Below are 27,568 nucleotides of genomic sequence, written 5' to 3' on the forward strand. Positions count from 1 at the left end.
TAAGCCAGAGGCCTCAGACCCCAAAGGTTAATCACATTCCATAGCTCATTTTATGTTACACATTAGCTATAACTTGAACAATTGTTAGTTTAGGGATGTTATGTTTGTACTGGTTTATCCTGAATTACTGCCTAACTGTCCCTCTTACAAAAATATAATCAATGGACTTGTGTTTATACAGCACTTTTCATGACACGTCACAGTCACCCATTCACACACACACACACACACACACACACACACACATAACTCGAAAGACACATTGGGTGGCAGTATAGGGTTCAGTGCCTTGCCCAAGGACACTAAGGCATGTAGTCAAGGGAAACCTGGCATCATTCCAGTGACTTTACTGGTTGGAAGATCACCGCTACAGCCGCCCAGCTATAAACAAACCTCTTTAAACTTTTTTGAACACTTTATTTTTAATCCTGATTTAGTCAACGATCATTCTGATGTGTTGGCCCTCACCTGCTTTGTGTTTAATTAATTACCTATTTTTAAGATTCTGCCATTAACACCTGGTCATGATTAGTCAGCACTGTCATCACTGTGCACATTTTGTTTTGCTCTCAGCCAGTTTGTCAAAGTTTCTCTCTAAATGTTATCCTTGTGTTTTCCTCAGAATCAGCTTGTTCTGTTTTGTTTTTTTGTTGTTGTTGTTGTTGTTTTAACTCTTTGCCTTTTCCTTATCGCTTCAGAATTTTTCAGCTCCCACTTATTTAGTTGGACTTTGTCTTTCATCTCTGTAAGTTTGGACAATTTACCTGACATGGTCCTATTTAATACACCTCATGCGCTTGAATTTCACCTGGCTATGCCTCGGTATAGGCTGCAATTTACGCCTGGGATTAACAAAGTATTTTTCATATAATATAAGTTTTCTACAACATGAGACCAGCACACTGCCAAGAATTTGCTTTATAATGTGCACATATTTACTTTGTTTTCATGGTCAATTAAATTAGAATGAGTTTAATGAAATTACCCTAACAAATTTATGTTCAGTTTTGTGAGTGAGGCTTTATTATTTTAGACATAAGACTGGTGTATTGACATTTAAAGCAACTATAAAGGGGTAAACAAAAATAATGTAATTGAGGAAGAGGATCTGAGGGACTTTAATGAAGATACTGAATATTTGGAGTGTAACTGAACATTCAATACAATTTGTGGCCAAAATTATTTCTAGATATAGAAACATTTTAAATTTTGAAAGACTTAAACCAGATTATCAACTTTTGAATCCTGAACTTTGAATGATTTATCTGCTTAGTTTTCTCACCACTGTCTGTGTTACTTTGCTGTAATCATAAAGTATGGCTTCTTTTTTGTAGCTATGTTAGCGTAGCAGTAATAGAGTATGTTGATGAGGAGATACATGTTCATGTATGCCTGCAGATGGCACTAAAGGATCAAGAAAGTGAAGGGCTTCAACTCAACCGAGTTGAGATGGGACACCTGCACATTGAGGTAAATGCTGTCCCCCAGCATTTACATGTTAAAATGGTTGATTGCATTGATCAGAGAATACTGTACAGTAGACAATGTGTCCTATTTTGATTATAAAGTGTCTCAAACAGTTCAGCTCTGGTGAAGTATTACTCCACTTGCTCTTGTCGACGACCTCTTGCTCTGCAATTTCATCTGCTGTGTTGAACTTTCCCTCATAGCTCAGCTTTGATTTCATCCCCTGCTTATCAGAAGTGAAGAAACCCAATTTAGTCGCAGTGGGAGTAAATCTATCAGCTTGCTTGAAGATTAAAAAGAGAATGGTTTGTTTTGTTTTTTTTTTGGTAATCCTTCTTGTCTTCCAAGAGCATCCTCCTACACAGCAACCTCCTTCTTCTATTCTTGCGCAACCCAAAAGAAAAAAAACCAAAAACATGGAAATAAAAATCCACATTCAGGAGGAGTATGTCCACCTCCTCTCATACACAGCCCTCATTCTCTTTTCTTATTTTCAACATATAAAAGCAATTTGACCCATGCTGTCGATGAAGTATCGATGAAGATGATGATGATGAAGATGATGTGTTTCTATTGTATAATGAACCTTTAGAGACAGATTTCTTCTACAACATCTGACAAATCCAAATGAACAGTATAAATATACAACAGTCAGTGTATGAGAAGATAATATGACATGAAAAAGAATGCTACATGGGGTAGATGCCAGATAAAAATGCAACACTAATGGGGTGGGGGTAAGTACGAATACTTAAGAAGAAAGTAGAAATAATTTTTTCTTTTAAAATCCTGTAAATTTAGACAAAAAATCCTGTAGATTTTCTGGGAGGAGTAAACTATGATGTAGGTCTTTCTGAGACCTCCTGTACCTGGAAAATGCCTTGATCACTAAACAACCACATGACAGAGGTTTATGGTACAAATCTCTCCAGGAAGTGTCTGTTTTGTTTGTTTGTTTTTTTTCCTCACAAAAGCTGCTGAAGATGCAGGATTTATCAGTTCCATTGCTACAAACAGTGATACTGTTGCAGCAGAGGAAAAGGACAGGCAGTTCTTTGCTCTCACTGCTGTGTGCAAAGTGTCAGTGAAGGGGGTAGAGACAGCATCCATCTGTGCTTCCTGCCAATATAAATCAGCCCTGGATAATGTAGCTGCCCTTTTCTACCTTGTCACTGTCCTAGACTGTAATCATGATACAGCAGCGAGGTGGAAAGATGCCAGCAGTCATTTCATTTTTTTTCTTTTATCCTTATCCAAAATAAAGAAGAATTGATTGGATTAGCATGAAAGACAAAAATAAATAACAGTCATTAAATGTTGCAAAAGGAAACAGTCTGTGGCAGAAAGAAAGAAAAGAAACAGAAATGAGAGTTGCATGGAAACAGACCACAAAGGTCAATTTGGAGAAAAGCCCTCCATTTGTAGCCAAGCCAGCTGTCGTTGCCTTCAACATGCAATGTTCAATTCAACATCTCCTACTGAATAAAAGTATTTCAGCTACTTCAGACATACTGAAATAATGTAGCTCCTGTCCCCCAGGACAAACACAGTCTTGAATAGCTTGGCTTGAGGCCTAAACCAGGCGACAGTGAATACCAGAGAGGCACACAAAACAAGGCCACAACTGAAATGACACAATAGAAGAGGGGATTACAAAACTTTTGGTAACCAAGCCAGTTGATATTATCATTAAAGGAGCCATGCAGAACCAAACAGATCGTGGTACACACTGTATTGTCACAGCCATGACCTCAGCCTGCACATGTGACAGTAAAATGTCCCATTCCACTAAATGGGAGCATCTGTCCATGACAGCATGCTTTATTGTATTTGTTTGTTTGTTTAGTCAAATGATATGGGAGAGAGAAAAAAAAAACAATAAAATGATAGAAAATCGGTATTCAAAAGAATTGTTTCTGGTAAAAGAGAAAACATTTTCTTTTATTTCCTTTAATAACAGTCAAGCAAGAATCAGGTTACCTGAGGATATTGTGCAGTTTTTTTCATCATACCAGTTGCTGGTGTGAGCCCTTCAAAGATACTGACACTACAGTATCTTCTTCAATACACTGAACAATTGCAAGAATGTTATTGCTGCAGGGACCCCAACAATATGCACACAAACACACATTTACGTGACCACCAAAGCAAATCCATCCATGCTGAAAGGGCCTGCATGTTATTGTTACTTGGCTTTTGAAACATGAGACAGAGAAAGGAATCAACACAGAAGCCAAACGTCATTTTATGGCTTTAATTCTCATTCACTGCGATGTTTGGTAGACTGTATTTTGTTATATTGCTATAAGCCAAAATGTTCCAGTGCCCCAGCCAGCTATTTTTCCCTGAGCAGTGCACATTTACAACAAAAGATACAGGTAGTACAGTGAGTACAACAGCTGGGAAATGTCAGGGGGAACGTTCCATTCAAGTAACCTTTGCAGCATGTTAAATAAATATGGCCCTTTTTTGGTTGGAAAATATCTGTTAGATTTAGATACCAAACAATGTTAACTTCTTGCAGAAACATGGCATGTTTAGTTTGATATGATAAAATTAATGTAATTTGGGGCAATTCCTGAAGTGATCATGTACCTGGTTCCTGCAGTACATTGGTCAACCCCGCTTAACAGGAAATCTAAGAAGCTTAGAACACTAATTCCCAAATGGCCTCAGGTATTGAAACAAAGAGCCGTTAAAATGTTCTCTGGAAACCAGTAAGAAGTCCAAATCTTTGCAAATCAGCAACTGAATTATAAAGGAGGCACATAACAAATTAACTTTGAAACTAGTCAAAAATGTTCAAGCGTTGTAATAAAAGAAAAAAAACACACAAAATGTTTTTAGTTTAAATGGCTTGAATTAACGAGCTAAGAAAACACTTTACAAGAAAAAAAAATCGTTGCCTAAATATTGAATACTGGTAATTGTTCCTTATATGGGAAGGAAAATGAAAAATCCAGTTTTTGCTTCATTTGAAGGCGAATGAAGCCATGTTGTTGCCAGTTTATTGTTCTCCAACACAAAGGATCCTTTCGCGTGCCTTCACGCAGACTCCTCCACCAATCCATCACTGAAAACAAATACCATGTGCAAACGACGACAATGTTAAGATGAAACTGGAACTTAAAGCGAATAAATAATAAACTCCGACACTTAAATAATATTAATGTAGCAAAGCAACCTACTGAACCTTATTTAGCAGAATGAAACAGGATATTCATTTTCTGTTTTCGTTGAAGGAGAATGGTTCTTCTTATTCAAATGTAATTCCTCAAGTTTCCAAATAAACGTGACATATTTTTTCAGTCAGAAACGTGTTTTAACCTCGCATTGACATTCCTTTGGAGTGGATTTTATCCCCTCATTTGAAAACTTTGCAGATTTTTAGTTTCAACAAGCAAACATTTGTGCGCAAGTTTCCCTGGTCCATAAAGTCCAAATAAAAAGAATCGTTTTGCGTCAGGTGTCAGCAGCCTTTAAGGTGCGGAAGTGCAGAAAGTTTGTCGACTTTTCCCAAAGCAGCTGCGTTTTCCACCCCTTTCAGCCACTCTTTACATTTCCTAACAACAGTCTCATCTACATCCCCGTCTTCCTCCTCGTATTCCACATCATCATACTTGTGTTGATCGTTCAGCAGTGATATCTTAACAATCGCAGTAATGTCCTGCTCGGGGCTCTCCAGTTTAGCGCCAGGAGCGCAGCCCTTGGATCCTCCATGAGCCTTTTTGGATGGAAAAACTCGTCGGTGCCGAAAATCGGCGGAGGCGCAGCATTTCTGCTGCTTGGCCAGCATCTGTTTTTCTAGATTCCGCTTTTGGATGACTAGAATGGCTTCGGGGGTGAGACTGAGGGTAAACTTAATCTCCTTCTTCCCTTCATCTTTTCCTTGGAGATGTCTGGTGGAATCCATTGAACTAGAGCGCCTCATTCCAAGGGATGAATCCTGTGGCTTATGCACCGACAGCCAGGAGCATTTCACCTGAGTCTCTTGCCCAGCACCAGGCTTCTGAGTTGGGCTTTTATTCTTTTCTTGTTGAGCTCTTCGCCCCAGATTCCTTAGATTGGCCGATGCCCAGGATATGGACTGCTTTTCCTTATCGGACCCCCCTCTTTCTCCGACGCATTTACCGGTCTGTTCAGTCTGAGGGGGCACTCCGTTGGCTTTCTTTTTCCCGAACAGTTCCCTGCCGGGCGAAGAAATCCGCTGTTGGAGGCTGATAGGTGGGAAAGGCATCTTTACGGCTGGAGGCAATCAGGACATAAAAACTTGCCAGTGTTCCGAGTCCAGACAAGGAAGCCCTGCGTAAAGCGACGAGCGGTGCTCTGTGGACATCATCCAAAAGAGTGGTGGCTCAGGGCTGTAGTGCACCTGTTGTCCACACGGACTGGAGTTTTAAAGATGCGCACACACACACACTCACAACGTGGCTGTTTTATGGTCGAGGGGCGTGGCTACGAGATGCACCGAACAAAAAGCCGTAAAACACTACTGATGCCATGTCGTCATTTTCAGCGGTTTCCCAAAGCAAAGCTCCACATCCACCTCATCTCTTCTCCCAGTGCCGCGCAGTGTAATGCCCAGAGCTCATGCATACCCTAGATCTAATGTTTAATAGACAAAATGATATCAGCAAAGACTTGTGTCTGATAAGTGGTTGGAGTGGATTTATCTGGTTTTCTCACACCCAAACAGGCAAACTGCTCATTCAACAAGAACACCATAACTTTTGTTCTTTTAATAATTCAAGCCTTATGACAGAAAAGAAATTTAAACTGCCTTCTACTTTCTCCCTTCTCTGAAGTTAGCCACTTAAAAATAATTTTCCTGTGACTTTTGATTAGAATTGGTCATTGGGGATAATTTTATAAACTAAAATGTATCAGTGACGTGTTTTTTTTTTGTTTTTTTTTCTGGTCAAATAGTTCAAGTCAACCTGTCGTGTATGGTGTCTTGTTTGTTGCAGTGAATGCAATATATTAAAGAGAATGAAAAAATGGTCTTATATTGACTTTTGTTTCTAGTGTTATCTGTCAATATTACCAGTCCATTTGAGGAAATGAATTATTTGCTCCGAGATCCCTAGACTTTGATATTGCTTGCAAATCTCACACTATTATATAGCTTTGCCATTTAACAAAGTGACATATAGTTGTTCTAGTGATTATGAGCGTTTTATTTCCTTCACTTTTAATCCTAACGAAACTAAATCTCAATTTAACCCACTGCTTCCAATCAATACATGGCAATAAATCCCCTACAACACTGGTCAAGTTATTTACTCACTGTGAGAAAATCTGGAGCATTAAGCTGAAGAGTCGGACATTCAGAATTTCAGTGGATACTCTAGTGTAGAACCCTGTTCCCTGACATAACAAGGGATTATATGTAATGAAGAGGAGGCGGAAGGAACACTTTGACAGATTGCTGAGGTCAGCTTGCTTTCCCCTTCAACCTCAAATTTGAATGTAGTCCCAAAATAGCAGAAAAGGAAAACCAGTAACCAAAATAACCACACTCCTTTCATTTAAAAGAATTATTTTCTTCCCAAGATTACATTGAGGGATTTGCTGGATATCTGTCAAGTAAGTTGAACAAGTAGAACTGAAAGGAGATTTTGTCCATACTAATCCATATTACACAAGCGTCTAATAACTGTGGGTTTTGCACAATAAGAAAATAAATGCCGTTATTCAGTCAGATGAAGTATGAACAAATTGCTTCCGTGTACAAATACGATGACATTTTGAAAGTGAAAATGTTACTCAAAATATGGTAAATATAAAACTGCTGGTCCAGGGGATTCCAGAGAAGCAAACACACACAAAGATAATGTGAACATCTGCTCCACAAATAGGAGTAGGCAGAGGCAATACATCCTCCAGACGAGGTTGTCATGACAACCACATCCTCAAAGGCTGCATGCCGAAGCAATATAGCGAACGCAATGCAAAGCTGGGTTATTAGGTCATGTCAAAATCACAATGCTCAGGAAGCGTAATTAACTGGGTCATTGCTACATATGGCAGGAAAATCACGTTTAAAAAAATAAGTATTTTTTCATGTAATTTACTTAGTGGGGGTGCAAGTGTGTTCGTCCATGTACAACAAGACCAGACACAAAAGCTTAATTTTTAATCTCATTAGCAAGGAAAAGAAAAATCCTCAAAAGAGATGTGGGTAGCATACATCTCAGAACACCATCAGTGAAGAATTGACTCATCTGCCTTAGGAAAAACAACCGTCTTAGGATAACGTATCTGAGCTTATCGACACAATCAAAACATAAAATGTTTTAATAATGCTTTCCGATTAGAAGCCAAATAACACTTAAAGAAATCCAAAAAGAAAATCAAGGCTTACCACTGATTAAAAATGTAGATTTACATGTTTTGTCTAAAAATCAACAGATAACTTCGTTTATTAAGGTGTTAAGGCACTTTTTGTTGTAAATGACAAAATAAATTCCCTGCAGAAAAAATAGCATAAAACTCTTATAAAATAAAAGGCCTGTTTTAAGTAAATCTTCAACATCTTAAGCATTAAAGGTATTTGATACTCTCACAAAGCAAAAGACTAGTGTGACTGATCATAGTGAAATATATTAAGCTAGAGTCCAAAAGCAAGGATTCACAGTATGACACAGCAGGGGAAGATCTGCAGGAATAGTGTAAAAACAATATAAATGTGTATTTTACAAAATCACCACTGCTTGAATTTGCATATTTGGACCAGTCTTCAAACGGTATCGGATACCTGAGTTCTAACTCAGGCAGGTTGTGAAGCACTTGATTACTGCATCCCTGTGAAAACAAAACATACAAAAATCATTTAAAATGTAAAAAGAAAAAAAGAACAAAAACAAAACACCTCAACATGAAGTATTTTGAATACAATAAAAAAAAATAAAAAAATGAGGAAGTGCGATAGAAGGTAAGAGAATCAATAGAAGAATAACTTATACAATTAAGTGATAAATAAACATAGTAGAGCCAAAATGCTGTTGAGTGTATGAAATTTAAAGTGACAAAAAGTGCATCCATCCCTTTGTTACGATGATTTGGGTGGGGCTCATCATGAATAAGTGAGCATGTTTTGGCGGGGAAGCACTACATACAGTGGCGGGGGGCTCCCTTCCTCCAGGTACTGTGTTGAAGGATGATGCAATACAACTAATCACCATGACAACCACAGATCATTGCCTACTCCATTTCCCACACAGTTTGGTCTTGCCATCACTGTGTTGCCATGCAGACTTTGCCTGCAGCCACGGTCCAAATTCAATGGAGGAGGTGTGAAGCCCATCAAGGTTAAAAGGAGAAGCAGTCTGAGTGGGAGGAGGGGATGTCGGGTGGACAGACAGGAGAATTGCTCCTTTAAAATGCTTTGTCACCCTCATCCTCTTGGACCATAACCATAAGCTAAAACTACTAAAATCTTATTATTTATAGCTTTAAAATAAAGTAAATAAATAAATAAATAACATGAAGAGCTTTTTTTGCATGAAGAAATGATAAAGGGTTTCCATCCATTTCTCATAAAACATCAGAGCAACAGTAGCCTGACAGCAGTGTGGGAGGTGAACACGCAGCAGGTTTTAGTACCTCGTTCAGTAGCTGTTAGAGGTTATAAAAGGCAACAAGGTAAAACACATTAAGGGATCAAGTCCACTGGCCATGTGGCGTCGTGACTAGACAAGTATAAGATAGTCTGACAGCAGGGAGATTTGGATGGCCATACAGTTTTTCCTTTCTTTTTCTTTTGTTTTAATGCATCAAAATCAAAATAAGCAGTAGCTTCATAACAACCTTAACAATAGAAAGCTAATGGATCTAATCTAAATTAAATGAAAAATGGATTAAACTAAGAGGATTAAGGAGTTGAGAAAAATGTGTTGACAAAAAAACAACAACAAAAAAAAAACTTGGCAAGGGAATCAGTCATAAAGATCAATCATTCAACACTTGAAGTAAAAGGTGGCTGCCAAATGTACGCTTCTCTGGAGGACAGAGGACTTTTTAGGAGTGTGAGAGGGGGAAAGGTCTTTGTCTCAGCGTTGTTTTGTTCTAAGCGTTTGGGCTGGGGGAAGGGGGGACTGGATACAGGATGTTTCTCAGCTGTCAGGATGGATTATAGGGTCACCCAAACACTCAAGGCACTTAATAGTGGGGCTGAATGGGGAGGTGTCTCCTACCCAAATGCAATAAGACCCCAGTTACAGCTGGACTGACAAAACAACATCACACCTCAGGATTTACTCTGCAAAAGCATTAAGGGACCATAATACACAAAATAAGTTAAAAAAAACAAAACAAAACAAACAAACAAAAAAAAAAACAACTTAAAATTGGGAAGTATTTCCTTTCATTTAACATTCCTGTGGTGGTAACATCAACAAAGTAAACAGACTTAAGATTTAAGTTGTGTTTTTTTTCTTTTCTTTTTTTAATACTTCATATTGTCCATAATGTAGACAAAGAACATGAGAGATATTTATCAAAAGCAGCCCATCTATAGCTAAATAAAATTTTGTATTGAGATTTAACCCTACAGAGCTTACCATAAGCTCATTACATTGAACATAAAAGCTGTATGCAAGAAAATAAATTTTCATAAATCTGTTTGAAAGAGCATTATTTCCTGATAAATAATTTTGATATTAAGGATAAATGCATAATATCACAGAGCTAATGCCAAGAAAAGAAGGAAACAACCAGCTGCTAGGGATTGGCCAGGGATTACAGCCAATTGGTGGAGGCAAACATTGGACAGAGGTAAATAAAAACATGTTTTTATGAAATGTCTTAGACAGGTCCTGACAGTTTGTTACATGCACTGCAGAGTGATTTTTAAACATTACTGACACAAAAAATGTACCTTACATTCATTTCTATACCACTTATTCCAGTTTAGGGTCACAAGGAAGCTGGAGCCTGTAGCTCAGCAATTAGCAGGTGAGGGGCAGAAGACACCCTGATCAGGTTGCAAGTCTATCATAGGGCCAACACAGAGAGACAAACAACCACTCACACTCACTTTCACTTTCACTTCCAGGGAGGGTTTAGAGTGACCAATTAACCAAACACACACACACATCTCTGCATTGTGGGAGGAAACCAGGGTACCTGGAGAGAGAACCCATGCTTACATGGGTAGAACATGTAAACTCCACCAGGAAAGGCCTCCGTTCTTTGTGACCTATTAACTGTGAGGCCTTGGTGCTAACCACCACACTAATGTGCAGCCCCAAGATACAGAGAGGAGCTGAAAATTTCAACAAGGTCTCTCTGAAAGTAGCTCAAGTGAAATGTAGAAATGACTATACATAAAGCAACACATTCAGTCAAACGTAACAAGCAATTAAGGGACACATGTAAGCCACCATGAAATTAATGGAGATAAAATTTATTTGAATGATGATGTTGTGTCTTACCTGGCAAATGGAATGTAAGAAATGCTATACCTGAAAGAAAACCAAAGATGGCACACAGTTACTGGTTATGTTCAATCACGTCAGATCTAACTCAAGAGGACATAGCCGTAATAAACTAAAACTGGTATTTATTTCCTGTTATGAATAAGTCTCCTTTGGGTTACAAGAAAAGAGCTTCCAAGTTGAAGCTTCCTTTTCATGATCAATGTTTAACCTTACAGGAATGCATCTTCCCTTGAGCTACAGTTTTACTCTATATAATAATGTTGTGCATATATAGTAGTATAGTATAGAAAGACTATAACTAAAACTTATCAGGAATTATTTAACAGGAACTTTTTAAAAGAGTCACCAGGCTAAATATTGTGCTGAAATGAAAGGTTCACATTCAGACTAATTTGAATTAACTGGACTTTTGTGGCAATTTTGGACAAAGTAAGTGCAAAATATAACAGGACTATAACTGGTTTGGATAAAGTTCAGCTTCAAATTATAAAGGTATCTGGTACAGCAGTTGAATTATTATTGTGAACCAAAGTTACAAGATAAGGGCATTATTTTGGAAGGATTAACAACTTTATTAAGCACATCTGTAATAATTACTACAAGTAGGCCTACTTTATAACCGTAAGTAATTTCTTGATATCAAACTTCCTTCTGCCAGCTGTGCTTTGTGTTCAGCATGTCAGTGATGGTTCAGTATCTTCAGTGATTTTTGTTCATTCCAGTGTAGGTACCTGGTGGCATCTTATTACAGAACCACCTTCACACAGACGTTACAGTGCCTGTGTGCGAGCGCATTATGCCCCATGTCTGTTGAGAATGAGATTGGCATGTGTGACTAGTGGTTGCCACGGTGATGCCTTTGAGAACACCACAGAACGGAAATGAATGTACTAGATGTAAGAGCAAAATCTATGTAGTTAATGAGGCCAGCGCAGCCCTGCTCAGTGATGCACTGAAACCGAAACTCCCCCATACAGCTACATAATGCAATAGCTTAGTTAGTGCTGTTAAAGTATTTCTTAACTACTGAACGCACGTGCCGAAATGGCAATACACGAGCGTTAGAGTTGTCTTCACCGCTAAAGTGGAGCTTAATCTAAGTACTCGTGTGAATGTCTTAAGTTTAAGAGGCAAGTCATCTTAATTAAGCATATGCTCCCTCAATTAGCTAGTTAGTCTCTTTACTTGCAAGATTCAGAAAGCAACATTTAAAGTCAGAAAAAAATAATGCAGTGGTTTGCATTGAAAAATAAGCTACAAAGTTATTGAGAACAAAGTAATGAAATGTGAAGTAATCCTCTTTGTTTTCAGGATTTTTTTTGGGCCATGAGAAATTCTGAAACCTCATTTTTTTTCCCCACACAGTTTTACAAACTTTCCCCAGACCCAATCAGAGTTGGAATGCTAAAACTGAAGCCCATGTCTGGGATAAGTCTTTCCCCTCCCTGTCCATGTAATGCAAACTTCTAGGCTGCACTGGCAGCAGTAAACCATTAGTCATGTCCACAGATGGAAGGTGGATGAGATATTTGATATCTGTGACAGGCATTTGGGATTTTGCATGTAAATTGTAGGTTAACTTAACAAACAACCTTGACTCCGTTTTCCTCTATAGTAGAGGTCACTTGAAGTGGTCCAAAAGCTGCCAGTTCTGTTAATGACAAAGCCTCCACTGTTTTAGAGCTGAGTCATCTGCCCACTTTCATGGGAATTTCAAACTTGATTCAATGTATTTAGTGATTGTTTTATGGTAGAATGGCAAAAAAACAAATATTCTCTGATGTGACAAAGTCAGAATGAACACTTATTCCTGTTTTACTCTGACTGCAGGATTCCATTTGAAACCAGCACAAGCACCGAGACTGAAAACATTTCTATAAATCCTAAGTTGAACAACTTAAGCCATTGATCCCATCTCTGTAAAGGAAAAAATCTAGGCCAAAAAAAGCTGGTAAATATCCTCTGGATACTGCTATAAATTACTCAACTATTACATAATAAATGACAACCTCTACATAACGACAGAAATACATAAAATCTTTTATGGGTGGTCATCTTGTGTACCACAAAAAAAAAAAAAAAATCTTTGGTGCTGCGTACTCAGCTGGCAGCGGATCTATCTTGTGAGTAAACAAAGCAGGCATTAGTACCCATGTGTTCCGTATGCTAAACTAAGGATGTGAATCCAAGCAAATAGCCACAGTCTTATCCTGGGACTACATCTTCAATTAGTTGCCAAATATACTCTGACCTACTATGCAACTTGGCAACCTGCCTACAAGTCTTTTTCCAACACCAGTGGCTCAGACTGCTTTTCAAACAGATGCTTGTCTGTGTGATGAAAACTATAAACTGATGTTAAGCTACAAACTATACGTGACACATTTAATGTGCACTGAAAATACTGTGTTATTTTAATTAGATTATATTGTTCTTTTATATAAATAAATGGTGGGGTGGTTACATTTTAAGGGTGATCATTGAACCTATTATAGTTTCAGTCATGCTTACAGCAGCATAATCAACTTAACTTGTATACTTTTAAAACTGGTCAAAGCAGCTGGTATAGAGACAGTGTTAACAGTGTGGAGTCTACAGCTGAGAGAAGGATTAGATTTGAAGGCCACACTTACCATGTCATTGCCAAAAACTGCATAATACAGAAAATGATTGCCAATCCCTTTTTATGCCACTGTAAAATAAATGACAAGTTAACTTAAACGTTAAAAAAACGTACATAAAAATGTAAGCCTTTATCTGTGTTTGGATCGTTTTGGTGCGTACTTACCCAAAACACTGCACAAAGTGTTAAGACCAGACAGAGCTGGTGGTAGGAGAGGGAAAAAAACCCAAAAGATTTAATAAGTAACAAAGTCATATATTCTAGCAAAATATATTCCACAAGGTGTACAGAGATCATTCGGAATTGCAGTATGTTGTCATATAAACATTGGTAAATTTCTCAAAAAGGCCACAGAGTAGATCTGGTGTTTTATGGCCTTTAAACCAAAGCCAGAACTTTAACATGAACTGAAGTATGAATAATACCAAGTGACAACGATGATATAAATGACTATTGTGAAGCGTTACTATTGGAAGCCGGCTAAACTTAAGGTTAAATGGAACACTAAAACAGTATTTACCAGCATAACAACGGTGGCTATCGCTCTTGTTTTTTCAAACATGCGCTTCAGCTGTTTTAGTGGGCCCATCAGGAAGCAGGTGCTTTAAGAAAAAGAAAAAAAATTATACCATTTAGACAGCTCATTTTCATTTAGTCATTCATTATCCCAACCGCTTAGTCCAATGAAGGGTCGCAGGAAAGCTGGAGCCTATCTCAGCAGTCTTTGGGCGAAAGGCGGGGTACACCCTGGACAGCTCGCCAGTCCATCACAGGGTCACACAGAAGCAAACAACCACTCATGCTCACACCTATGGGCAATTTAGAGTAACCAATTAACCTAACATGCATGTCTTTGGTCGGTGGGAAGAAACCAGAGTACCCGGAGAGAACCCACGCTACACGGGGAGAACATGCTAACTACACATAGAAAGGCCACTGTCCGAGCCTTGCTCCAGCCTTCTTGCTGTGAGGACACAGTGCTAACCAACATGGCACCGTGTAGCCCGGGGGGGGAAATGCAACTACAGAATTTGCTCATGTGCCAGCTGCATTGAGGACCTGCTGAGCATTGATCTTCATTTTTTGGGAAACTCAGCTGTTTCTTTAAGCTTCTCAGGCACTGTAGAAACTTCTCTGGAAGCCCTGTCAGTGCATGTGAAATCCCACACAGAGGGGACCAGAGTGTTCCAAAAACATGCAGCTCTAATATACCTTTTCCTGTTCATTTGGCTCAGGTGCCACAAACTGGTGCCACAAACACAAAAGTGCAAATTCCACAGTAGTCAACATTTTACAATTGATTGCTGTTTCATTGTCAAACTGACAGCATTTACTTTTACTGTAACTTTATTATTTAGTCGTTACTTCAGTTTGAAATAATTCACGATTCATTAAAGTTGGGGTAGGTAATGTTGGGGAGCTAGATCTGAAAGTAACACCCTGTCTTGGCTCCTTCCCCTCTGGTTTTGCTCCTTGCGTGATCCAAGGCTTTTTTCTTACCTCCGCTAAGGAAGTTATGTTTTTACTGGCGTTTGTCTGTTTGCGTTCAAAATAACTCAGAAAGTTATTGAAAGATTTTAAATAAATTTTCAGGAGTTTTTGGAAATGTGAAAAGGAAGAACAGATTTAATTTTGGTGGTGATTTGGATCACCGTTTGGATCCAGGAATTTTTTAAATGCCGTGGTGAATGTTTGAACTCTCAGAGTGCTTTTCTAGTTCGCAGCTTTTTCCACCAACAATTTTCTCTCTCGGCTGTTTAGCAGGAGGAGGCAAATAAACCGAGCCGGGTTAAGGAAACCCTTCCTGCATTTTCTCAGCTGTAAAGAAGCTTATGAAATATAAGAAAGGAACGACCCCATTTCAGTCCGAACGTATTGATTGGTCAGAGTTTTCAAAGATTTACAGTAAACTGAGGGGTCTAACTATATTTTTCTTATTGTTCATGATTACAAAATGTACAGACTTCTATCAGGACGGGGAGCCACTTCATTCAGAGTAAAAAGAAAATATCTCTGCGCAAGATTACCAACCCAACCTTTATTTACCTTCACCAAGGAAGAAGTTTGTGTCTGTCTGTTAGCAAAATTTATGACACAAGTACTTTGTGAATTATTGTGATTTTTTTTTCTGAGAATGGGTCATGGTCACTTTGTGAATTATTGTGATTTTTTTCTGAGAATGGGTCATGGTCCACTTTAGATAGTTAAATTTATGAATAAAAGGATTTTTTAAAAGATTCTTCACAATGTGGATGGAAATGAGCTCTCAGAGGGCTTTAGGTTTTTTTTTTTTTCATGCAAATAATATCTATATGAAAATACACTTTTGGCAGCTTTCAGATTTATTCAACACATCTATAACAAGAGTCAATGCCAGTAAAGTCTTTATTCATTCAAGGAAAGGAAAGAAAAGAGCAGTACTTAGCGATAAAATGAGAGGTTGCATGAGTCTGAGAGGGGGTACATTTTTTGGTGAATTAACCTGTTAGAATAACATAATTTACTTTTTGAGAATGATTTATTCTCAGTAATGTTGCAATCTGTTGACTCATAAGCCAACTTCTGCATTTCTTTGCTGAGCATGTGTTGCCGTTGAGTGAAGCTGCTTGAGAGCCACAAGCTAACACAGCATTTTATGAACCCAGACACTTAGACATAAATACACACACATAAAAAAAAAACAAACAAACTAGAAAGTGCTCAGCAAAGCAGTAGAGACTTTCAGAAGAGCTGATCAGAAATAAATGCACATAGGATTTGCACTGAACTACATTAACACACAAATACTTCATGTCCAACAGCATGATGACACATTCTGTGCCTTGTACGTGATGTCTGTGTTACGTCAGTGCAGTTAATGAGACAAAGTCTTTCCCTACTAACGAGGCACACTGTTCTGCTGAACTGAGTGGGTGGAGGGAATCTGTGGGGCGTCACATCTGCTCGGTGAGGCACCATAGTAGCGTGCATTGACATGGACACCATCTGCTGCTCTGATTTGATGCTCTCTCTCTTTTTAACTCCAACTGCCCAGTGTGACCAAGAGACTTGTGATTTCCACGCACATGCTGCTCATGTTAACTGGGGAGAAGAAAATTTGCCACCTTCATGGTATCTCTGATCATGTCATTTAGGGATTATGTTTTTTTGTTTTGTTTTTTTATTATTAGGAGACAAGATTACTTTCCAAAAAGTTACTTAAAACATTTAGCTTTTCTAATTACAAAGAGAGAGACTAAGACAAGCCCCTTCACAATGGTAACTAGAAAAGCACTTGGAGAGCTCAGACCTCTGCCAAGCAGCTAATATTGTGAAGAATTCCTTTAAAAATTCCTGTGTCCATAATTTCCTTCAGATCACTCCCATAATAATGGGACCAGAGATAGACTCATTCTCAAAAGAATTTTTTTTTTTTTTTTTTTTTTTAACTAAATTTATCAGTAAAATTCGCCCAGTAAGCTTTGCATAAAGTTGTGATCCAAGAGACAGATGAATGCAGGTAAAAACATTATCTCCTTGGTGGAGGTAATACATCTTTGCATAGAGGTGATGTAGCTGAATTAATTACTTTACTACATTTTTATGTAATCTTGTCATTAAATCAACTAGAACATGGTCACTATGACTTACTTTTCCATGAGCGTGGTTGAAAAGACAAACCCCGCTGTTTCTAGGAACATGTAACTGTACAGATGAAAGGCAAACTAAGCTCCTTAAAATGTGACACAATCTTGCGCTGCATTGTTGAACTGGGCTATAAAGAAGGTGACCCAGTTTCTTGGCAGATCTAAAACTTCTGGACATACGACACCTGAAAATAGATACCTGAACATCAAACCACCTACTTTCACTGCCCCTTCAAGAATCGAATAATACTTCAACTAATAAAACTATTTCATAAAACTGCACTGTTCTGTACAGAAGAGCTTTTGATACAGCCTGATCAAAAAGGTTTTGTTTTATGTTGTTTTTCTGCTTGTAAGAACTTAGAGGGAACATAGGTGATACAGGGTAAAAGCTAGCATTGCAGAACAAAGCAAACATGAATGCCGTAATAATTTCTCTAATTCTGTATGCCCATAGGATATATATATCTGATACAGCCTCTATTCAGACCGAATCAAGAAGTATGAGTGAAAACAATGGCATGAGTAGCTCCAGCACATAAAACATAAAAGAGAATTGTTTCAGTAAAAAAGTCTTGTGGAGACTACCTAACCATTGTGTCTTTACTCGCTACTGTATACCATATTACTGACAACAGAGGTTTGCCATCAATTCATTACTGCACCAGTGTCTTCTCAAAGGAACTGGACTACAAAAAATGAGTCTTTACCTGGCCAGAGCTGCAACATTTCCTAGTGTGTAGAAGACAGCAAAAAGCTTGACACCATTGGGGAGGAACAGAAGTGCTGAGCCCTGGTAAAGCATAAAAAAAAGCTCTGTCAGCCATTCAGAATGTCACCACACTTCAATTAAGAGGTCATAAATAAGAATGATCATACCAAGCAGCTAAAAATAATCCCAGAAATGAATGCTTAGGTGGATTATTAGTTTTTTCTTTTTCTTTCCCAATGACAACAGGCCAAGGATACGGCGTGCCGTCTTGTAATTTTATTGAAACATAGCTGGCTCCCTCTAGTGCTACAACACCAGAGGGCTTTGTTTAAGTATCACTGTCTGAATTATTTTGTTATTTATTGCAGATCTACTCTATTTGTGATGCTTTCAGTGAAGAAGACTGATGCCCAAGTGAGAAAAGAGCTTGTATTTCACCATATGGCCATTAATAAATCATCCTTCCCCTCATGTACCTTTAGTATGTTCAGCTTTATTTTAAAATCCCTTTAAAATATGCATGTTCCTGATAAGATGGCTCGATCACCAGCTTGTGTATTCACTGGTTTTGTTTTTAACAAAGAATGAGCTGTTTTGTCAATGCTTCTTTAAATTTATCCAAGTACTCCAAGGGTTGGAAACTTTGTGAATGAAGAGGAAATTTACATTTGGAGTTAAATCATTAGATGTGCAAACAGAGCTGTGTTGTAGAGTCAGTGTGAATTATCACAGTGGCTTCAAGTGTTGTGAACAAGTGTATGCAGTCAGTCTAAGACTTCCTCATCTTAAGAGGAGATGCTAAAACATTGACATCTTGCAACTTTTGCCTACTTGCACACACATATACATTATACATTTTATATATATATATATATATATATATATATATATATATATATATATATATATATATATATATATATATATATATATATATATATAAATGGCTTGAATCACTTTTCTGCACATATCTGAGCTGCAAAGGCTCTATTTATTGAATATAGAACATACAAAATGCAATAAAACCTCTGACCATTGCTGATTATATAATTAGTATGTGCATTCTCCACACTATCACAGTCATTATAAAACAAGACAGAACATTGAATTAATAGAAACACTCACGAGTATTGAGCACAGGATGCCTCCAGCAAAACATATGACAAACCACTTCACCCTGGTGCTGTAGCTGAGAGTGCTGGCATCAAGGACCTAATGAGAACAATAGGAGGATGTCACAGGACAAGCCTAATGACCTGCAGAAAGACTCCCAAGCTTCCTACTAGCGGATTCCATCATGTTGGCTAAAGCCAAGCAGATAAGACCCACTGTGTTGTTTTAAAACACAAGCAGTACTGGAGGGAGCACAGAAGAAGATGTAGAACAATGATTACAGACTGACTGTAAAGTTAAATCTTCAGAGAGAGCAAAACACAGCAGGAAAACATACAGACTTCAAGTCAACACCTTACCTCATCTCCTCCTTATCGTGAACGCGTGCAAAAAGTGTAAACAAACACAACCAATTAACTTAAATAGTAAGGGAAGGGCGCGACAGCCATCTTTAAACCCTTTTTTTTTTTTAAACTAAATAAATTCACAGTACATTTAAAATTTAAATTATAAGTATTTATCAAGTTAAGACAGAACTAATATTAATCGACACTTTAACGTCCAACTCCACAAAAGTAAAATATCTTAAACGCGATTATTGTAGGAAGATAATAATTAGTAACATTGTGAATCACACGAGCAGCGTCATACATTAACTGGCTTACCTGTCCAGTGAGACCCAACTCTTCATTTTCCTCTTGGCCGCTGAGCACACGACGAAGTTTGTCCATCGTAAAAGGGATAGGCAGCAAACTACTCAAGAAACGAGCATCCAAATGTCTATACCACGAAATGTACGTCTTTCGTTTCTATCTACAAATACTAACTACAGTAGCTGCAAGTTGGACTTCCTGACCGAGCCTTACTGGATAAACTGACCTGGAATCAGTTTGAATGCAGCCGATGTGGCTGCTCCGCTGGGGAGAGGTTTCAGTTACAGACTGTAGATCAGCTCTTGGCAACATTTCGTCACTTCCTTTATACTGTCCTCCTTTCCGTACAAAGTAATTGCGTTTTCATAGTTTCTGTGAAGGAAGCCAAAGGGTGGACATTTTTGCACGTTTCATAGACTGTTTAGCTAATTTACTATTTGTTTGTGACATGAAACAGCTTAATACGAGGTGTGACCAAAAACGGACATAAATGAGATTGTCAATTCGAGAAAAACACAAACTAAATACGTGTTTTACTTTTAACGGGTTCCTATAAATTCTTGCTTATTTTTCGTAATCTTGGTTTTGAAGACGTCATCATACCTGCTTCAGAGAGCTCGCTTTCATCTGGTCAAACTAGGCAGCACATGTTCTTTGATTTGTCAAGTTATTTTAATACAACTCAGTCTGATTTGTTATGTGCGAAGCTCCATAAATTGCAGCTGGATACTTCCACAATCAGCTCGATTTATGACTACCCAACAAACAAACCATGTTTTGTGAGACAGAAAGGTTGTGTTTCTGAAATGCTCATCAGCTGCAGAGGAGCACTACAATGAACTTATTCTCCATTTCTTTTCACATTGTACACCTCACACATCTAGTACACTCCTGTCATCTACAGACATACTCTGAAAGCTGCAGAGATGGGGGGTATCAGTGATGGACAACACGCTGAGTACAGAGAACTGTTCTGTCATTTTGTGAGGTGTAGAAATTTCACATCTTGAATATAAACAAAGAAAAAGAGATGATTGTTGACTTCATTAAGAACAAGAGTAAACAAACACTTTGCATCCTGGTAGAAGAGGTGGAGGAATGCAAGTTCCAAGAAGTTTAGACAACATACCAAACTGGAAATGCAACACCGAAGCCATCTATTCACTGAAGATCATTCAGTGTCTGCTGATGATGCATATTTTATATAAATCTGTTGTGGAAAGTGCAATCAGCTTTTCAGCCATCTGTTGGGGCAGCAGCATCAGAGCCAGGGACTGAATAAAACTCAGCACATTGATCAATACGGCTGCTTCCTTGCTGGGGAAAACCCCGGGGATGAATGAATGCTGCACAGCCTGCTGAAGTCATTGTTGCATTCTCTACACAACACAGTAAATAAATAAAAGTGAGCTCATTGTAGTGTGAGTCCACTGCAAGACAGAAGGGTATAGCCTACCAGAGATTATTCCTGCCAGCAGCCATCACCCTCCAGAACCAAGCAATATTTTTCCTAATTAATCATGATCGTTTTTATTTTTAAAAAAAAAAAGGGGGGGGGGGGGGGAGAGTACTGCAACATTGTAATTTCCCTTTAGGATTAATAAAGTATTTTTCATAGAGTATAAAATAGAATTTAAAGTTTAAGTGAAAACGTTTATCGAGTGTTTTTCTGTTGCTTTGTCGCCACCCCGTGGAGATGTTCCGTCAGTGCAGGAGACAGTTTGTCAGCAGCATGGCAATAGTAGCTACCATGTTTAAGTTTTAAAAGCTTATCTTGCCAAAGGAGTGTTTTGACTCCAAGCCGTTTGATGTTTTTGATACCACGTATAGCTAAACGTTAGCAAACCCAAACCCATTGATAATGGTAAACACTTCTATTAAATGGAGGTACAAGGGCAAAGGGGATCCCACCCAATATATTGTACCCTTTTCATGTTTATAAAATTCCATAAGATTTAAAAATAAAAATATGGAATTATTGATTTTACATTTTAAAATGTTTCTCTTAAAATGAAAGCGTTCGTGCACAAGGATCATGTTATCATTCAAGAATATAATATTTTTTCCATATACATGTCTTAAAACATTTTGTATGTCAAGGCTGTATACAATTGCTTTGCCTTTATCAACAATGTAACCGGCGCCAAAAGAGATACAATTATGGTAAGCTTTAGATTTTAGGTCAAACTGTCCTCATTGGGGACATGGTCATTCACTTGGATGTTTATGTGTGTGCCACAACAAGACTTCTTTTTTATTTAAATTTTCCTTACATGCATAACAGTTAGAAACACCAGGCTTTGTCATAATGACAAACAAGTAAAAAGCAATCTCTAAAAGCAATCACGGAAAATTTAAGAAAATTTAGTTTTCCCTTTTGGCCACAACTGCATTTTGACATTGCTTGTATTTTCAGTCACAACATGCAAAATTGCGTATATCAGAGGCATATATGGCATATATTACATGCCATATATTTTGTAGTCAAATAGTCCTGCATATGCTTTTAGTTTTATTCTGAATGGACTCGAGCAGCCAGATAAGCAGCTGACTTTGATCAGGTGGCAAAGGTTCTCCTCCATCTGTCAGAATAAACACATATCTGTGCAGGGGGGAATGGACAGCGCGCCTTTCGTGTGCTCCGACGTTTTCCAAAGCGCAGCGACGATGCGGACATCGCTCCCGGTATTCCTGCTCCTGTCAGTTTTATTCTTTCATGGATACACGAGTTTCGTGTGCCCAAGGATCTGCCGATGTTCCTCTGACACAATCAGATGCAGCTTTACGACAGAGGAGACAGAGCACAGGAGTACTAGACTGTAAGTTTTACTCAGTGTTGCTTCTGGATTGTGTCATGCAAGGCATTGTTCTTATTATAAAAAAATAATGATAATAAAAAATTATTATTATTATTATTACAGTGATGGTGACTTAAAACATTTAAAGCCATTGTTAAAGTCAATGCCAAGAACATTCTCTGCGTTTTTACGCACGGAGTGAGGCTCCATCCAAGAACGCACTTTTGCTTCTGCACGGATTTGTATTAAGTTGTATGCCATTTGTTTTAAGTATGTTTTTCTGAGTTTTTTATTTATTTTTTTTTACCATAGAAAATTTGGTCACATTTGAGGAATTAGGTGTGATTTAATTTTTATTTCCTTTTGTAACTGACTAATCTCAGGTAAACTAGGATTCTGAGCAATCAATAAACTGTGCTTTATTGATTTGTTTACGGTTTACAAATGTACAAAGTCATCATACATGCTCTTGAATCTTTTCTAAGTTTGCTTTAAATGAATGAATTATAAAAATGTCAGCAGTATATAGATTAGGTATTGTTTTATTTGTTTCTTTTTTTTCTCTTATATAGATTATTTTAAAAAGGGATTGGGGGAAGGGGGCAAATTGTCAGTCACCTTATTGGGACTTATTTTGTCAAAAGTATCACAGCATGAGTTCAAATTATTTACTTGTGAGGAACATGTCAAGTTGGCCTCACAAAGTCAAGCAGCAGAGCATCCCCTCAGTCCACATGGTAACCTGAATCAGAGTTAACTTGTATGGTTCATGACAGTCCTTGAAGGTAGGGGATCTTGACCTCTGCTCTGGTGAATCGCACAACCTTGTATCTCTGCTGATAAGTGTCTGTGGACACCAAGGCTAACAGCTTCATGATTGTATCAAATACCCCTGACACCACATGTGTTATCCAGGCATTTTGTGTTTGGAAAATGATGACATTCATTTTTAATTTGTTTGTTTCCTGTAGTTACTGAACTGTTGTCATCCGGGCAAATGAAAGTGTTTGTTTGGCGAAGGAATTTCTTATTTTTGTACCAAATAATTAAATGATCCTCTCTGCTTTCTCTTTTCAGGTTTCTTTATCACCTGTCTTTAAAAACAATTTCAAGCCATTCTTTTGAGGGTTTGAGAAGAGTCCAGAGAATGTATGTACCACATTTCTTCCACTGACTAACTTTGAGTATTTTTTCTCGTCTTTAAAAGATCTAAGAATCCAACAGAAATGCAACATGAAACTGGGACTTCTGTAGCTTTTCTGACAGTATTTCACAAATGAATTTGATTGGACTTCAGCTGGGTGACACTGAAGGGCAGGTCATTCTTATTCATTTTCACTGAATGCAGCATAAAGCAAAAGATTCTCTGTTTCCATTGAATGCAGTGAGATTGCTCAGAGTATTACCCTGGAAACCATTGAGGCATTGGCATTTAACAACCTTCTCAACCTCTCTGAAATGTAAGTCTTGCCTGTGACGGGTTCATTGATTTATTATCCTCATTAAAAAGTATCTGTAGACAGCAAAACCATTCATGTTATATGTTGTCTTTCAGCTCTATCCAGAACACAAGGAGTCTGATGCACATTTGCAGAAGGGCATTCAACAACCTCCCACAACTTAACTACTTGTGAGGGAAATTTGACATTTAAAACTCCTAATGTATTAAACTGAACCCTTTCTGTGTTTCTACCTTTATACTTCATACTTGAACGAGGCACGTATTATAGCCAGATGTTTGATTAATTAAAATGTATCTCTTCTTCTTTTCTTTGATTTAAATTCATAGTCTGAATAAATGACAAAAACCCAATTTTTTCCTTGTTCTTTGTTTGATGCAGGAGCATTTCTAACACTGGTATAACCATGTTCCCTGACATCACATCAATCAATTCTCTAAAACCAGAGTTTATCTTGTAAGTTTGCTAATGTATTTGAGACAAATAAAATCAAAACAAAGCTTATTTGCTATTAATTACTTAGTGGAAGTAAACTGTCCTAAATAATTTGGTTTGTCCTAGTTTGAGTTGTGCTTCTGTTGCAGGGATATATGTGACAATCTTTACCTACTTGAAGTCCCTCCAAATGCTTTTACTGGAATGACAAGCGGATATGTTACAATGTAAGTGTGACTTTTCCTCTCCTTGCTTTTATCGGCTTTGTTGCTGTCTGTTTGTAAAGACTGTTTTTCAAATAGCAAAGCAGCAATTCCCAACCTTCACACACACCTTTTTGACTTGCATTGGCAGGAACCTATACAACAATGGCATCAGAAAAATACATAAACATGCCTTCAATGGGACACAAATAGATAAGCTGTAATTCGTTTTTTAAAATTCTTTTTTCCCTTTGATGAATTTGTGCTTAAGAGACAAAACTTTTAACCATTAATGCTAAATTGTAATTGTTTAGAGTCTTGATGAATAATCGAAACCTTGGTAAAATCCACACAGATGCGTTCAAAGGAGCCACGGGCCCTAGAGACTTGTAAGTTTGTTGTATTTTTCAGTTTCCTGCTGACTCAGTAATTTCTAAACTTTATCAAAAAATAAACAACCAGCACAATAAAAAAAAAAAAAAGAATCTTTATATCATGCTCTTGTTGCCATTAATAATCTTCACAGAGATGTCTCCGCAACAGTGTTGAAAAAGTTACCGTCAGAGGGGCTGGAGTCTGTTCTGGTTCTGTCAGCTCAGTCAGCATATGCTTTGAAAAGTCTGCCTCCTCTGAAGGGACTGAGGAGCCTTCGAGAGGCTCATCTCACCTACAACAGCCACTGCTGTGCACTGCTTTGCAAGAACACATACAGGTGACTTGAACTGTGCTTTTCACAGGTTAGTACAGGATAGATTTATTAATATAAATCAGTTCAAAATCTATAATTTTCTTACATTGCTGCAGAAGTTACGTACACAATGGTCAACTTCAATTTGTAATGCATGGCATGCAAAAGCATGCAAATTTCATAAAACTATCAACTCTGTAAAGCTCAAGAGCAATATACCTCAACTAGCAGCTCAAAGCAGACTACCAACACTTCAACAACTAAGATAAGAAAGGCAATTAGGAAAAAAACAATGGATTATTTCCTGGGTTTATAAGCCTAGAGGTTCATTAAAATCTATGAAAAAACTGCAAAGGAGCAGTGTGGACGACAGACTAATAACCTCACAGATCCTTTGTCTCATGGTTTTGTTCTGTTGTTTTCTAAAATTACTAAAATATTATTGAGCGAAGATCTACATTTTGTAAATTAGGTAATCTTTTATTCTCTCAGCAAACACAATAGCATACATTTGCATAATTCCAATACACCAGGTAGAGCTGGAGTATATAATTCATCCAAAGTTACTGACAGACATTTCTTCTTTCCTTCCAGGGATTTTTCAATCAGTTCCTCGTGGAATAAAAGCTTTATATCTTGTAATGAGGAAGATCCTTTAGCAAGGTATATTTATTTTGGTCATCTTTTTAAAATGCTGTTACGTTAAGAGATCAGCTTCTCCTGAATTCTTTGCTCTTTGTCTTCTTGCAAAACAGGGTTCATCGTGTGATTGGAGGGTCAGTGGACACGGCTCCTTTTATGGGCATGCCATTCTTCGACCAGTTCATGGAGGATGACACTTTTAAAGATTTAAATGTCCATTACCCAGAACTGGACAATACCAGACCAATAGTTTGTACACCTGAGGAAGATGCTTTCAATCCCTGTGAGGACATTGCAGGTTTCAGTTTTCTCCGAGTGGCTATTTGGTTCATTAATATACTTGCTATTACAGGGAATTTGATGGTGCTCATGGTTTTCTTTACCAGCCGGAACAAACTAACGGTGCCTCGCTTCCTCATGTGCCATCTGGCTTTTGCTGACCTCTGTATTGGGGTCTACCTACTGGTGATAGCTACAGTCGACCTGCGAACAAGTGGTCACTACAGTCAGTATGCTATTGAATGGCAGACAGGGCCTGGCTGTAGTGCAGCAGGCTTCCTGTCTGTGTTTGGAGGGGAACTGTCAATCTACACACTTTCCACCATCACTGTGGAGCGCTGGCACACCATTACCAATGCACTGCAAGTGGAGCGCCAACTAGTGCTCTCACAAGCAGCAGGAATTATGGCAGCCGGTTGGGTCATCTGTCTTGGGATGGGTATGCTGCCCCTAGTTGGTGTGAGCAGCTACACCAAAGTCAGCATGTGCTTACCAATGGACATAGAGACTCCCATAGCGCAGGCTTTCATCATAATTGTCCTGATTCTAAATGTGACTGCCTTTATAGTTGTGTGTGTTTGTTATGTGCTGATCTATCTGGCTGTGAAGAACCCTGAGTTTCCTGAAAGGAGCGCAGACACCAGGATTGCAAAACGCATGGCTGTGCTCATCTTCACTGATTTTCTCTGCATGGCACCCATCTCCTTTTTTGCCATCTCTGCTGCATTCAAGTTTCCCCTCATCACAGTTACCAACTCCAAGATTTTGCTGGTGCTCTTCTTCCCCATCAATTCATGTGCCAATCCCTTCCTCTACGCTATCTTTACGAAGGCTTTCAGAAGGGACACTTATCAGGTCATAAGTGCTATGGGCTGCTTCAAAAGCAAGGCCAGTGTTTATCGCTTGAAGGCCTATTGCTCAGAAAATCCAATAAAGGGTAACTTGGACTCTGATAACAAAGGATACCACATGGGAGTGAAAATGACTGCTATGTCACATCAGAGTGGTCACCAGACAGGGGAGAGAGAGCTCACCTGAAAAAAAAATAAATTGACACTCTTAACTTGAGGTGGAAAAATGAATGCTGGATGTGAAGGGGCTGTCCTGTTAAATCCAATGGGAAAGTGTGTCCAAACTTTTGATTGGTACTGGTATGTATGTATATGTATGTGTATACACACACACACACACACACACATACATATATATATATATATATATATATATATATATATATATATATATATATATATATATATATATATATACTGCATTTCTTTCATTCCATGGTTTCTGTGCTTTTGCATTTTATTCACTGGTGTTTCAAGATGGTTTTTACTGGTCAGTTTCTCTTTAAATATGTTGTAAACGTAACACGTTAACTTACTGGGTTTTTTTTTCATATGAGTTTAATTTTTATGATCATAAT

At 38.1% G+C, this 27,568-nt stretch overlaps 3 protein-coding genes across 3 annotated transcripts; 1 reads left to right on the forward strand and 2 right to left on the reverse strand.

The window, feature by feature from the left end:
• Positions 1-4,936: 4,936 nt before the first annotated feature.
• prr18 (proline rich 18) lies at positions 4,937-5,704 on the reverse strand (the record flags this gene model as incomplete). The annotated part of the gene is made up of 1 exon (XM_079248430.1): positions 4,937-5,704. One exon carries the CDS (start codon positions 5,702-5,704, stop codon positions 4,937-4,939), a length of 768 nt encoding a protein of 255 aa, XP_079104556.1.
• A 1,886-nt stretch (positions 5,705-7,590) lies between these two features.
• Positions 7,591-19,833, reverse strand: sft2d1 (SFT2 domain containing 1). The gene is made up of 8 exons (XM_079248413.1): positions 19,647-19,833; positions 18,994-19,080; positions 17,867-17,949; positions 14,051-14,132; positions 13,696-13,731; positions 13,541-13,599; positions 10,902-10,931; positions 7,591-8,271 (listed from the first exon to the last, which is right to left on the reverse strand). Exons 1-8 carry the CDS (start codon positions 19,710-19,712, stop codon positions 8,232-8,234), a joined length of 483 nt encoding a protein of 160 aa, XP_079104539.1. The 5' UTR covers positions 19,713-19,833; the 3' UTR covers positions 7,591-8,231.
• A 2,468-nt stretch (positions 19,834-22,301) lies between these two features.
• Positions 22,302-27,177, forward strand: lhcgr (luteinizing hormone/choriogonadotropin receptor; the record flags this gene model as incomplete). Its single annotated transcript, XM_079248764.1, has 10 exons — positions 22,302-22,453; positions 23,510-23,581; positions 23,818-23,892; positions 23,988-24,062; positions 24,274-24,348; positions 24,477-24,554; positions 24,682-24,750; positions 24,845-24,919; positions 25,057-25,242; positions 25,974-27,177. The coding sequence occupies 10 exons, from the start codon at positions 22,302-22,304 to the stop codon at positions 27,175-27,177; spliced, it is 2,061 nt and encodes a 686-aa protein (XP_079104890.1).
• Positions 27,178-27,568: the final 391 nt, after the last annotated feature.

This window comes from Telmatherina bonti (genome assembly GCF_933228915.1).
Source record: "Telmatherina bonti genome assembly, chromosome: 11".
Taxonomy (NCBI): Eukaryota; Metazoa; Chordata; class Actinopteri; order Atheriniformes; family Telmatherinidae; genus Telmatherina; species Telmatherina bonti.

Coding starts and splice junctions, on each gene's coding strand:
- sft2d1 (XM_079248413.1), bottom strand. CDS start 19,712: ATGGACAAACTTCGTCGTGTGCTCAGCGGCCAAGAGGAAAATGAAGAG. Junction 13,732..14,050: donor TAGCCACCGTTGTTATGCTG/GTAAATACTGTT, acceptor TCCTACCACCAG/CTCTGTCTGGTCTTAACACT. Junction 10,932..13,540: donor CAGTTTTTGGCAATGACATG/GTAAGTGTGGCC, acceptor GTTTTCTTTCAG/GTATAGCATTTCTTACATTC.